This window comes from Trichosurus vulpecula, chromosome 2, assembly GCF_011100635.1.
Source record: "Trichosurus vulpecula isolate mTriVul1 chromosome 2, mTriVul1.pri, whole genome shotgun sequence".
In the NCBI taxonomy this organism is placed as follows: Eukaryota; Metazoa; Chordata; class Mammalia; order Diprotodontia; family Phalangeridae; genus Trichosurus; species Trichosurus vulpecula.
The window spans coordinates 430,113,688-430,129,143 of NC_050574.1; the positions used below are offsets into that span (position 1 = coordinate 430,113,688).

Consider the following 15,456-nt stretch of genomic DNA (forward strand, 5'->3'; position numbering starts at 1 on the left):
GTTTTACACTTAATAAAATGTTTCTTACTTTTCCAACCACACATGTGAGAATAATTACTTCATATACTTGAACCAAAACAACATACTGCAACAGATTGAACACAGAGACAGAAATGAGACTCTAGATAGCAGCTAGGTGGCATCATGGAAAAAACATTAGGCCTCGACTCAGGAAAATATGAGTACAAATCTGGCCCTAGACACTTAAGAGCTGTGTGACCCTAGGGAAGTAAATATCTGTTCGCCTCAGTTTCCTCATCATAAAGTGGGGATTACAATAGCACCTAACTCCCAGAGCTATGGTAAGGATAGGGGGAAAGTATCTGGAATGTGTTAAGTACTTTATAAGATGTCTTATGTTAAGCTAGACATTAAAGATATTTGGAAAAACATGCAGTACAATGCCACTTTTCCCACAACTTATTTTCTTTCAGAAAATTATTTTTCATTAACTTTTATTTACATTAATATAATTGGGTTATTATTGTTATTTTAATAAATATTCAGATTTTATCATCTTAAATTTCTACTATAGTAAATATTGAAAGACATAACCCAAATTAAAAGAAAGCTCTTTAGATTCTCTATGAATTTTTAAGAGTGAAACAGATATGCCCAAAGTGCTATAAAACTGTATATAATCTTTGGGTGAGCAGTTCCTCTACTAGGTCTATATCACCAAAAGTATAAGCAAAACTGAAGTAAGAATTAGAAACTTAAAGGATGACCATCAATTGGTGAACGGCTGAACAAGTTATGGTATGTGATTGTGATAGAATCCCAATTCACTGTAAGGAATAATAGGCAGGATTTCTAGAGCTTTAGAAAAAAACTAGAAGACTTATATGAGCCAATGCAAAGCTAAATGAGCAAACAAAGCATATATAAAAACTTAGCTACCATAACTTGTTTGGGAAAAAGTGGGAAAAAATTCACCTTAAATTTTTCCATCACCCCTTCTTAATATTTAATACAATGATCCATGTCCACTCCAAAGGACTCACTGTGAAAAAATGCTATCTTCTTCCAGAGAAATTACAACATTTTTTCCATTTTATTTTTCTTGGTTTTTTTCTTTTTTAATAAGGTATTACATGACTTCACATGTATAACAGATGTTACACTGCTTACCTTCTCGACAAATAAGGGTGGGGCTAGAGGGAGAGAGAGAATTTCGAACTCAAAGTAAAGGAATGTTAATTTTTTTAAAGGATAAGGAATATTAAGTTAAAAACCATATCCAGGTAATAAAATTATAGCTATTTAAAAAATTGAGAAAGTGCGACCAAATTGTTTGAGAACTACTGCTCTAGAGGGCAGAATGAGAAGGAATAAGTGAACTTGCAGAGACAGATTTCAGCCACATAAAAAGAAAACTTTACTAAATATTGAAACTGTCCCAAAACAAAATGGACAGTTTTGGAGAGCGGCTGTTTTCCCTTCACCACAGATTTTCAAATGGAAGTTGGATGTTGACAGGGTGTCCTATAGGGTGGTCAACGGTAAGTGAGAGTAGATAAATTCCAAAGTCTGCTTTCCACCCTGGGATTTTGTGATACTGTAATCTGCTATAGAGAATAATATGTATTAAAATAAAAGTAAAATAATGCTTTGAAAAACTCAATGAAAATCAATAGTACACTAAATAACAATGATGTCTAATTGTTTATATTTCAAAAGTGTTAAATAGCGCACACATAAATATATGTGTATACATTACTGCATATATTTATTTATTTGGGTTTGTTTAGTCATTTATAGCATTTATTTAAGTAATATTTACAACATAACATTATAATGTTTATATTGTTACATCACTGGTTATTTAAATATCAGTATTCATTTCATTTAAATATTATATTTATATATAAACCACATACACACATTTTCCACCTCTCTTTTGCACCAACATTATAGTTACTAGCCATTTAGAGTTGCAATGGACAAAATTTTGAAGGACACACTGCAGAGTATATATCAATAGCAGAAAAAAGTGGGAAAAAATTCACCTTAAGTTTTTCCATCACCCCTTCTTATTTCACTGTTGAATATAAATTACTTCTACAAAATCTGGACATATATTTTTTGATATATTACCGTGTCTGACTTGTCAGCCTAAAGGCAACAGTAGATTCCTTGAACAAGCCAATCCCTTCAATATTGATAACATCATCAAATTCTGGCTCAGAAGCAATCAGAGTTATTGGAAACTTCCATATCCCATCTGTGCTGCATTGCACTGCCAATGTGATTACAGATCTTCAAAAAAAATACATACATCAATACCAATGAATAAAACAGGGAAAATGATCAGTGACAAAATGAGTATAATGGAATTACTAAATATATCAATCAAAATTACATGTGAGTGTCTTATATCTGATTCAGAATCCCAGTGAACTAACTGTGCTAGGGATATATTGAGTAGTATATATGAATCATTTTCAGATTTTGGGATTACACTTTCAAACTTTTTCTCTTTGCCTATGTTTATCTCGTTAATAGCTGACCCTAGTAGAGTCATGGGGTAGACAAATAACAGACTGTATATGATATTTCATAAAGATACTTAGGAAAAGTTGAAAAGCTTAGGAAAGGGCCTAATATAATAGAAAGAGAATGTGATTACTTTTTTTTAATCTCATTTTGAGCCCTAGCTTTACCACTTATTACTTAAGATGACTTAAGGTCTTTGCATATCAGTTTCTTCATAATAGGGGTAGTAGAAGTAGCAGCAATAGTAACCCAGCATCAGTATCAGTAGTAGTAGCAATGGTGGTAGTAGTAGTAGTGCTAGAAATAGTAGTATACTGTTTTTCAATATTCTCTTGAAATACATTATCACATAGGAAAATTGGATATTCAATAAACTCTTATAAAGTTCCTTTAAATTACCTGAGGAGGAAATTGGTTATTAAATGTGCAGCATTAAGTAGCATTAGCTCATCAAAAATGAACATTTTAAAACAAAAAATTAAGGGTACATGTAATGCAGCCTGAAACAACGCTTCTTCACACTCTACAAGATTAGCTCCAAAGATATGACTATGAGTTGTTTCACATGATTCTGGGCAAGTCATTGAACCCGACTCTTAGTCTCCTTAACTATAAAATAAATTCTTATCTTTCTCACTGAGTTGCTGTTAAGATAAAATAAGACAAAAACTCATAAAACATATTGTAACTATGTCATAGTATTTAAACTAAAAACATCACAATCGATATTGCTGAAGTCCTGTGGAATTCACATGATACGCTGGCAACAAAGAAAGCTGGCAAGTTATCATCAATGAATCACAGTGCTATTTCTAATCTTACTTAAAGAGCTTCAGCAGAAAAATCGGATCTGTAGTCATTGTTAAGGTTGCTGTCTGTCATCTGTGTTAGTGGGCGAATAAGTATAACAGTGACAAATCAAAAGATAAGCAAACGGGAATCCTACAAGCTGAATCATATTAAGCTATCAAACAGCAAAAGTTGTACACACACACACACACACACACACACACACACACACACTAAAATCAGCTTCCCAAATGCATAGTAGAAATAACAATAATAACTAATAAGAATAACTTTTGTGTAGTGCCTATTATGTGCCAGGTACTTGGCTAAGTGCTTTACAAATATGATCTCGTTTTGTCCTCACAACAATTCTGGGAAGTGGGTGCTACTGTTATCTCCATTTTACAGTGGAGGAAGCTGAGGTTAAATGACTTGCCCTAGGTAAGAAAGCTAATGTCCAAGGTCAAATTTGAATTCAGGTCTTCCTACTGCAACACCCAGCTACCTTTAATTTATCTATCTATCTATCTCTCCATTCATTCATTTATTCGTTTATTCGTTTGTTTCTTCATTCATTCTTTCATTTATTTATTCGCTCACTCATTTAATTATTTATTTATTCATGCATCTATTCATCCATTTATTTATTTATTTATTTTTTGCTCACAAAGAATGACATATCCCAGATTTCTATTTCATCAGTACTGGAACTAACATTTTCTACTGTTATTCTCTCCCCTTTTAGTCCTCTTCAGCTATAACCACTACTCCCCATACCTATCATTAAGGAAACAAATCTCTTCATACAAGAAGCACCGTGAAAATGAAATGAAACATAACAAGGGAGAAAAGGCCAGGTATATTATGTCTGTTTTCATCCTCCAACTGTTTTTGGTCTATAGCATTTGACCCAGTCGATGGTTTTTGGTTTTGAGGATGCCACTCTTTCCTGGTTTTCTTCCTACCTGTCTGGCCACTCTTCCTACATCCTACATCCCCATTGAGAAGGTTCTGTCCTGGGCCCTCTCCTCTTAGCCCTCCATCTTTTTTCACTTGATGATATCATCGGCTATTATGGCTTTAATTACCACCTCCATATTGATGATTCTCAAATGTCCCTAACCTCCCAAAACTTCCCTGCTGGCCTCTGATCTTGCATTTCCAATTTTTTTCAGACCTCTCAAACTGGATATCCAGGAGACATTTTAAATTCAACGTGGCCACAATGAAACTCAGTATCTTCTCCCCACACCCCAACCTCCATATCTTTCCTTATTACTGAAGAGGGCAACATCATTCCCATAGTCCTTCAGGCTCGCTCACAACCTAGGAATCATCATGGACTCCTCACTATCTCTCACTCCTGCATCCAATATGTTGCTAAGATCTATTGATTTCACCTTTGCAATTTTATGAATTTGCCCCCTTCTCTCCTCTGCCACCCCCTTGGTGCAGGCCCTTATCATCTATTCCCTGGACTATTTTAATAGCCTGCTGGTGGCTTAGCCTGCCTCAAGTCTCTCCTCACTCCAATCATTTTCCATTTAGCCACTAAACTTATGTTCCTAAAGGCTAGGTCTGACCTTGTCATCCCTCTATCCAATAAACTCCAGGGGATTCCCATTGCCTCCAGTAATAAATACAAAATGCTCAGTTTAGTGTTCACAGACTTCCAAAATCTAACCCTTTCTTTCCTTTCTGGTCTTCTTACACTCAATCCCCAATACATACTCCCATCCTGTCTATTTTGGCTCCACGCATTTTCTCTGGCTATTTTTCATGCCTAGAATGCTCTCCCTCTTCTGCTTGGACTACTGATCTCCCTGGCCTCCATTAAGTCCCAACGAAAATGTGACCTACAGGGAGAGGGGTTACCCTCTTAATTCCAGTGCTTTCCTCTGATAATTATTTCCTATTTATCCTGTGTATAGCTTGCCTTGTAAGGATACAAAAAGAGGCAAAAGAGAGTCCCTGCCCTTAAGGAGCTCACAATCTAAGGGAGGAATCCACCAACGATATTTATAGATTGATTCATCTGCTTCGCTGAATTTTTCTAGTACAACTACCTGCATTTTAAGTTCCAGGTATACATGTCAAAATCATTCAAATTTACTTTAAAACACATTTTGTATTCTCTATATAACATCTTCCACTAGGCCCTGACATAGCAAATTTAGATAAAATTACTGTAGCTTTAAGAGCCAACTGAAATGCTGTGCAAATGATAGCCAATAGGATGTGCTCAAGAAATACTTATTTTGAATTAAGCTTGTCTGATTGCAAGTCACATTTCTTGCCTTCATCCCATTATTTCTCACTTATAAAATTATGGCATTAGACTAGATGATCACTAAAGGCATTTTCCGGTTCTGAATTCTCTGAGCCTAGATCTTGATAGCTACCAGGGTAACTGTTCAGACACAGGGCATGAGAGAAGCTAAAGATGAGGTTTTCTTCATAACAGAAGAAAGCTCAAGGTAGGAGCCACAGAGAAAAAGAAGATGGAAAGGTCTTCTTTTGAGATGGAACTATTTTAACTATTGCTTTGTGAAAAGGACTGAGAATTCCTGTAAAGGGACTTTGTTGAACTAAATGGTGTGGAACTGTTTTCTTAGACATGAAATCATATTCTATTATAGTCAGAATTTCGCGTGACTGGTTACAATTGGTTCTCACATCTAAAATACTATAAATAATTATCTAGGTCTCTTTTACTACTGATTTTAATGTGAGAAAGTCAATATGCAGTGACTTCAATAATTCTTTAATTCCAGGAGATTAAGGAGATTAGTTATATTAATCTAGAATATTAATATACACAGAGTTGAATAAAAAACTATTGGGAAATGAAGTTTCTCCTGTTTATTAAACAAGTGACATTGGATTGTGGGATTTCTGAGCTTAGTTGATTGAGAGATTTGTTAAAAATTTTACTAGTTGGATAAGAGAGGAATATATTGAGAGAGGGAGAAAGGGAGAGATTGAATGGGGTAAATTATCTCGCATAAAAGTGCCAAGAAAAAGCAGTTCTCTAGGAAGGGAAGAGGGGGTAGGTGAGGAGGAATGAGTAAATCTTGCTGTCATCGGATTTGACCTGAGGAGGGAATACCATACACACTCAGTTGGGTATCTTACCCCACAGGAAAGAAGGAGGAAGAAGATAAAAAAGGGGGAATGATAGAAGGGAGGGCAGACAGGGGGAGGAGGTAATCAAAAACAAACACTTTCGAAAAGGGACAGGGTCAAGGAGAGAAAATTCAATAAAGGGGATAGGTTAGGAAGGAGCAAAACATATTTAATCTTTCACAACATGAGTATTGTGGAAGGGTTTTACATAATGATACATGTGTGGCCTATGTTGAATTCCTTGCGTTCTTAGGGAGGGTGGCTGGGAAGGGAAGAGGGGAGAGAATTTGGAACTCAAAGTTTTAAAAACAGATGTTCAAAAACAACAAAAAAAAGTTTTTGCATGCAACTAGGAAATAAGATACACGGGTAATGAGGCATAGAAATTTATCTTGCCCTACAATAGAAGAAAGGAAAGGGGGATGGGAGGGGAATAGGGGTGACAGATGGGAGGGCTTGACTGGGGAACAGGGCAACCAGAATATATGCCATCTTGGAGTGGGCGGGAAGGTAGAAATGGGGAGAAAATTTGTAATTCAAACTCTTGTGAAAATCAATGCTGAAAACTAAATATATTAAATAAATTAAAGAAAAAAAAGAAAAAAAATTTACTAGTCAATGAAGAAATATATAAATGTCCCCCTATATTAACTTAGAGAACAAGATAAGATTAAATAAATATAGCAAAAGTCAAGCAGCAGATTGAGGGGTGCTACATAAATGAGTGGGAAACACTCCATAAACCTTGCTATTCCTGCATGGCGCTACATATAGCCCATTGAAGGAGAGTTGTTGCAGTGCTTAAAACTCATTTTAAGACATAAAACAATGTATCCTGTCCCAGCAGAGTTAACTCACAAGAACATGAAAAGGTCATATGTTTTTGAAATATGGATCATTTTTATTCTTTAAAGGAAAGTGGAAAATAGACTTACCGCATTGGTTTCTTTGGTGCAAAGACCATATTGAAGACTAGGGATATAACTCCATTTTCTATATTTCGTTCTTTACTGGTCAGATATAATGCAACACAAGATTCCAAGTTAGATTTCATGAGATCAGATTCAAACTGAATTTCATACTGAAATTCATGTACTCCAGGCAAATCTAAAATAAAGTGAAACCAACCAATTCTGTTAAGTAAATATTATTTCAGAAGCTACTATGTGTTCAATACTATGCTATAGTGGCAAAGGGAAGGGATAACATACAAAACAAGGGAGAAAATCTCGTCTTGGCAATCTAATTGGAACAGATAAGATTCAAACAATATAAAGTATACATACACATAAATTTACCATTCATTGTTATTAGGTCATTTCAGTTGTGGCTGATTCTTTGTGACCCCATGTTGGCTTTTTTTGGCAAATATACTAAAGTGATTTGCCATTTTCTTCTCTAGCTCATTTACAGATGAGGAAACTGAGGCAAACAGGGTTAAGTGACTTGCCCTGGGTCACACAGCTAGTAAGTGTCTGAGGTCAGATTTGAACTTAGGTTTTCCTGACTTCAGGGCTGTTGATCCCTCCATGTACCACCTAGCTGCCCTATATGTGCCCATATATATGATCACATAACTATACTTATATGAAGTCATATGTTGATATTTTCTCAATTTTCATGTAATCATATATTATCATTATAGTATTATTATTATACAAAGATAATTTACTATGATTATTACTGTGTTTTTTATGAACTGTGATTTCATTGATGTTAACTATAATAGCTCATGTTTACATAGTGCTTTAAGGGTGAAAAGGATTTTAGATATATCATCTCATTTGATTCTTACCACAACCTTGAAAGGTAAAGAATTCCTGATAACAATCCCCACTTTTTAATACAAATTAAGAACCGTCTTGCTATTCCATGCCACTTTTAAATATATTCAACAACATTGCTTATTCAAATATAACAATATTACTTACCTGGAATATTGTATATACTTGTGTGTTTGTGTGTGTAAAGCTACATAATGATCCTAGTCAGATCATTAGGAGAGGCAGCTTGTTGTAACAGATAGAGGTCCTGCTTTAAATCAGATTTTAAGTCCTGACTCTGATATATACAAACCTGTGACCTTAGGTAAGTTCCTTAACCTCTCTGTGGCTTGACAATTTCATTAAGGCTATAAATTATAAGGTACTTTAAGACAGGGACAATTTCATTTCCATCTTTATCTCTTAAACATCTACTTTAGTGCCTGGCACATAGGAGGCATTTAACACATACTCACTGATGGTTGAATAATAATTGATACATAGATATGAGAGATATCTGCTCTAAGATGATTATTGAATCAATGGAAGCTGATGAAATCAGCAAAAAATAAATATAAAAAGAAAAGACAAGGTAAAGCTGAAGAGGAGGAGGAGGGGGAACAAGAAGAAGAAGAAGAAGAAGAAGAAGAAGAAGAAGAAACAATAGCTTCAGAAAATAACATAAACTTACAGGAGTATAATATAAAAGGAAACAAAATAAACTTATACAAATTATCGACATTTCGAAATATTACCAACAAAACCCAGCAGGAAGAGATAAAAAAGAGAAATTCCATTTAAAAGAACTAAAGATAGTATAAAATACCCAAAAACCACATGAATACAATTACAAAACATTTTTCACATAAAACTGAATTAAACAGAAGATGGCAGCTGGAAAATAGCGACTCACTTAAGCTCTCCCCCATTCCCTCCAAACACCTGTAAAACATGGCTCTGAACAAATTCTAGAGCTACAGAACCCACAAAATAACAGAGGAAACATCCTCTCTCTCAGTGATCCCATCAGTTCCCAGAGGTTTAATTAATATCTTCACACAGATGATTGCCAGAACTTATATACAGCCCCAGTTTCTCTCCTGAGCTCTAGTTTCATATCACCAGCTGCCAATTTAATATTTCCCACTGCGGTAATATAAGCATCACAGACTTAGCATGTCCAAATCAGAATGTGTATTTCTCTTCCCCTACCCCACCTCAACTCAGAACCCCTCCTCTTGACCTTTGTCACTTCTGTGGAGGGCTGTCCACTACCCAGGCTTACAACCTTGAAGTCACGATCGAATGGAAGCCCCTTAAGAGCAGGGCATGTATCATTTTTGTCTTTGTTTCCCTAGCAACTAGCACAGCACTAGACACATGGTAAGTGATTCATAAAGGCTTGCTTATTGATCAGTTGTGGGATCATTTAACCATAACACATTCTCTTGCTCTTTATCCAGTTATTTACCAAGTCTACTCAGTACTTATTCTCTTCAAACTGCACACCCGCAATACCTTTCACATCTTTTTATTTCAGTCCCATGACCACTACCCTAGTTCAAGCCTTCATCACCTCTAATCTGGACTGTTGCAGTAATTGGGCTTCTTGCTTCAAATCTCTCTTCTCTCCTATTCATCTTCAACATTCTTCCAAAATGATATTCCTTGAGCAAATGCCACTCTCATATACAAAAGGCCCTTCCTATTACTTTTAGTAATACACACTCCTCTCTTTCTCTTGTATAGCCCTTTTAACCCAGATCCAGTCTACCTTTCCAGGCTTATTAAATATTACATTCAAACCCAACTGGCTTACTTACACTTTGTTCTGTGTACCAACATGAGATTCCATCTCCCATCTTCCCTTTGCACAGACTGTCTCTCTCATACTTAGAATCCACCCTTTCTTCACATGAGCCTCTTAGAATGCAGGATTCCTTCAAAGCTTAGCCCAAGTGCCACCGTCTGGATGAGGCCTTTCCTGATCTCTACCATTACTATTGGCTACCTACCAAATGCTTTCTGTTATAAATTATAGATATATTTATGTATGATGAGGGATTTGTGTCATTTTCCTTCCAGAACCTAACAGATTGGTACATAGTGAGCATTTAATAAATGCTTGGTGACTGGTTATTTTTTTCTCATAGGTTTCAGATAAATAAAAATCAAGTGGCTTAAATTTTTGTAATTGTTTATTTAATATTTTTAGCTTTCAGTATTGATTTCCACAAGAATTTGAATTAAAAAATTTCTCCCCATTTCTACCCTCCCCTACACTCCAAGATGGCATATATCCTGGTTGCCTTGTTCCCCTGTCAGCCCTCCCTTCTGTCACCCCACTTCCCCCCATCCCCTTTTCCCTTACTTTCTTGTAGGGCAAGATAGATTTCTATGCCCCATTGCCTGTATATCTTATTTCCCAGTTACATGTGAAAACAACTTTTTTGTGAACATCTGCTTTTAAAACTTTGAGTTCCAAATTCTCTCCCCTCTTCCCTCCCCACCCACCCTCCGTAAGAAGGCAAGAAATTCAACATAGGTCACATGTTCATCATTATGCAAAACCCTTCCGCAATACTCATGTTGTAAAAGACTATATTTTGCTCCCTCCTATCCTGTCCCCATTTACTCAATTTTCTCCCTTGACCCTAGCCCTTTTCAAAAGTATTTGTTTTAGATTACCTCCTCCCCCTATCTGCCCTCCCTTCTATTGTCCACCCATTTTTATCCCCTTCCTCCTTCTTTCCTGTGGGGTAAGATACCCAATTGAGTGTGTATGTTACTCCCTCCTCAAGTCAAATCTGATGAAAGCAAGATTCACTCATTCCCCCTCATCTGCCCCCTCTTCCCTTCCAATGAAATGCTGTTTCTTGCCCCATTCTATCTCTCCCTTTCTCTCTCTCTCTCTCTCTCTCAATATATTCCTCTCTCATGCCTTAATTTGATTTTATTTTGGGGGTTTTTATATATCATCCTTTCATATTCAACTCACCCTGTGCCTTCTGTGTGAATATACATATATATTATATATATATATATATAAAATATATATGTATGTGTGTATGTATGTGTGTATGTGTGTATGTATGTATATTCCCTTCAGCTACCCTAATACTGAGGTCTCATGAATTATACACATCATCTTTCCATGTAGGAATGTAAACAAAACAGTTCAACTTTAGTAAGTCCCTTATGAATTCTCTTTCTTGTTTACCTTTTCATGCTTCTCTTGATTCTTGTGTTTGAAAGTCAAATTTTCTATTCAGTTCTGGTCTTTTCACTGAGAAAGCTTAAGAGTCTTCTATTTTATTGAAAATCCATATTTTGCCTTGGAGCATGATACTCAGTTTTGCTGGGTAGGTGATTCTTGGTTTTAATCCTAGCTCCATTGACCTCCAGAATATCATATTCCAAGCCCTTTGATCCCTTAATGTAGAAGCTGCTAGATCTTGTATTATCCTGATTGCATTTCCACAATACTCAAATTGCTTCTTTCTGGTTGCTTGCAGTATTTTCTCCTTGATCTGGGAGCTCTGAAATTTGGCGACAATATTCCTAGCAGTTTTCTTTTTAGGATCTTTTTCATGAGGCAAGTGGTGGATTCTTTCAATTTCTCCAAACCCTGTTAATTCCAGTGCCTTCCCTCTGGTAATTATTTTCTATTTATCCTGTATATAGCTTCCTTTGTACATATATGTTAGTATATTTCATCCCCTATTACTTTGTAAGTTCCTTGGGGGCAGGGACTGTCTTTTGCCTCTTTTTTGTATCTCTAGTACTTAGCATAGTGCTTGGCACATAGTGGGGGCATATTCAATGTTTATTGATTGAGAGAGACAAAGACTGACAGAGACTGACAGAGAGAGAGAGAGAGAGAGAGAGAGAGAGAGAGAGAGAGAGAGAGAGAGAATAGGGGAAGCTTTTACAGATATTTACATTGAACCATAAATTTATGGTCTAACACCTGACTGAATAGCAAAGAGAATATAAGATCCTGCTGTATTTATAGTTCATTGATTTTAGGAGAACATTTGACTTTGTAGAGCAAACTAAAGCTTTTAATCCTATTCTCAGAGAAGTTATCTCCCATGTGTATATTATAATCATAAGTAAAGGAATACTGAGCCTCTCCCTGGAGGACTGCCAGGTTCCTACAACAGCTTGGCAGGAAGAGATTCACTCATTGGGGAGGATGCTCTTGAACATCCTGTTTTTGGATGCAGGGCATGAAGTAAATGAATGGCTGTGAGACAGGAGGTTTTGAAAATGCCACTAGGTAAAAGGGGAAAATGAAGGAAGGAAATGGCCACAACTGGTGGAAGGAAGAGAGGGAAGAAGGAGATTTTCTCCAAGGTTAGAGGTTTTCCTTCTCTTCCTATACCATCAGACTTAATCAATGATGTCGAAGAAACAGCTACAGTGCCAAGGCAGTAAGTTTTGAATAACTTCACATGACAGAAAGTGAATCTGCTCCTATGTTTAAGATGGTAAAAGTGGTAAAGATGATCCTAAGCATTTTCTCTACTTCCCTGGATAAAATACGGCATTATTAAGTGTTAAGAGAGTGGATTTGAAATTGTAGTCATATGAAGACTGAAAGGTTGATTTTTCTGGGAAATAGGAATTGAAAGTGTTTGCTGTTCATGTCTTTTCCTGATGTTTATTTTTGATTTTTATTTTAAGTAAGTTATCCCTTATTTACTCCATGACACTATAATGGATGAATTAGAAATATTTAATCTTTTCAGTGAAGATTCAAGGTAAGAAATGTTAACCAAAAGCATTAAGCTGTTTAGCTATTAGCCCAAAACTTGTTGTGATAACCTGAATAGAGGAATGCAGTGCTGATACACATGGGATACTCCATTACAGATGCAGTTAGGATCCTAACTTAGGTCATATACTGATGGTCTAGTCTAAAGTACCAATTTTAAAGATAAGGACAGTGGGTAAGGAAAGATGTGACTTGCCCAGTATCAAATGGGTAACAAGTGGAAAAGTTGGGATGTTAATTAAGAGGCTCTGACTCCAAATATATAGTCCTGTCAAATATGCTACCACTCATAACAGATATCATTTTGTGAAAACAAAATAATAATAACCAATGATTATTGACAAAACACCAGCTCTAAAACAATGAGATATATTTACCCTAGGTATTTTTTACTGCTTTAGAAGATGGCTTCTAAAAATTCTAAACAAGAGATATATTCCCTATTTATAGAAAGGTTCTTCAAATGTTCCAGATCACCTATAACATTACAAAAATTGCTTCAAAATCCAGACCATTATGAAGCCTCTTCTGTGAAAACCATATGAGTAAAAGGGATTTTTTTTACCAGCCACACCAAAAAGTTGTCATAATATATGTTACGCAATAAGTATGGCCCAGAATTGAGTAGAGCTACAAAAAGATAAGGCTGAAATTCATTTGGGAAATCACACAGTGAATGTCACAATTTGAAGTAACAAGTCCTAATACAAATGCTATTTCATGAGATGAAGAGCTCTTGGAAGTCAGTTCAGCAAAACATAAACTATGCATACTTCATATTTTTAAATCATTTCAGCATAACCACTCCCATGGATCAATGATCTACATGTGTGTTACAGAGTGTAGATTGCAGATTCAGCAAAGAGGATTCAGGTGGAAAAAAACAAGGCCATTCAAAATGAACCAAAAGTAAGTTCAGGAAATGATATAGAAACTCACATCAAATGATATCAAGTGATCCTGATCCTATCTTATACTGGCAATGTTTTCAAAAGGTTAGTGGTGGGATGCCCCAGAAGATTTTGCAACATTTTTTTAAGTGACCATGAGTATAAGATGTAATTAGCTTATGGAATATTCATATGACCTTAAGCCAGTCATTTCACTTGCTGAGCCCTTGTTTTCTCATATGGGGGAAAAAAGGTATAATATTATTTCCTTGACCAGTCTGAATGAAATGGAGACAGTGAATAAGGCTAGAGGTAAGAGAAACCGGATGGAATCTCTGCCAGCAAGCCTCCAGATTCATCCATTTAAAATTGTCAGAAATGTCTGAAGCTAAGAGTTATCTTGTCCTTCCAGAGGGAAAGGGGAAGAATGAGGACAAGGTAAGACAAGGGTCAGGCAATACCAAGACCCTCTTCAATTCCTTCTGGAAAATAATTTTTATGAAGGGGAAGCTATGAAAGTGAAATTTTATATGGATTTTTTGGTCCATTAAGACAGGGCTGTGCAGAATGCAGCTCACCAGCCACTTGCAGCCCACAAAGGGATTTATGAGGCTGCCTACAAGCATAGAAATTTACATAAATGCTTTAGTAATGGAAGCTGAGCTACTTTCAGAGCTCTCACTAAAATGGCAAATCAAAATATGTTGTCTATTGTGTCAATAAAAACCTAAGATTGGACAGCCCTGCATTAATACATTAATATTAGTTGTGGGAAGACAGGATGCTTAAAGACCTTTGAGAAGGAAATGGAGCTTTGATATACCAGACCTAATCGCAGTACTGTCTCTCAGAGGAATCTTGCAATAGAACTGGAATTCCTGATGTAGAGCTCTATAGATGGAATTTTAGGGGTCTTTGATCAGAAAAAATATTATCCTTTTACTTTAAGTAGCCACTAACTAAAATTTAGCATTTCCTTCAATTATTTAAAAACATTTTGAGAAAGAAATCAGTCATTTTTCAGTTGTGTCTGACTCTTCATGACTCTATTTGGGGTTTTCTTGGCAAAGATCTGGACTAATTGCACCATTTCCTTCCCCAGTTCATTTTACAGATGAGGAATTGAGGCAAATAGGGTTAACTGACTTGCACAGGGTCGCTTAACTAGTAAATGTCCAAGGCCAGATTTAAATTCAGGAAGATGAGTCTTTATGACTTCAGGACTCTATCTGCTGCTCCATGGGCTTAATCAGACTTCTAAAAAGGTTTCTGGAGCACAAGTTAAGAACCCTAGCATTAGAAGGAAAGAGAAACACAACATTTTCCCAAGTGATCCCTATTTGGAAAGAGGAATTGTCTTGTGTTCAGGAATTTAGGCATCATAGGACAGTCAAGTTCAAAAAGACACGAAACCTTGCATTGGAATTGATATTTCAGAGTGAAAAGAACCAAGAGTTGCACTTAATAACATGCTAAATCCTCAACAGAAAAATGATCAGAAATGTTGAAGACAGGGCAAATTGGGTTGGTGGCCTCACTCAGGGTACAGGGAAGAAATGAAACAGTCCCTGCTCTCACGGAATTTTAGGAAAACATGGATATGGAAAAGTAA

At 36.1% G+C, this 15,456-nt stretch overlaps 1 protein-coding gene across 1 annotated transcript in view; it reads right to left on the minus strand.

The window, feature by feature from the left end:
• Positions 1-15,456, minus strand: part of CFAP47 (cilia and flagella associated protein 47) — a 965,255-nt gene that overhangs the window by 77,860 nt on the left and 871,939 nt on the right. The window contains exons 62-63 of the mRNA XM_036744194.1: positions 7,347-7,518; positions 2,098-2,259 (exon numbers count right to left, since the gene is read on the minus strand). Of these exons, the coding sequence (XP_036600089.1) occupies positions 2,098-2,259; positions 7,347-7,518 (334 nt within the window). The remainder of the gene's footprint in view (positions 1-2,097; positions 2,260-7,346; positions 7,519-15,456) is intronic.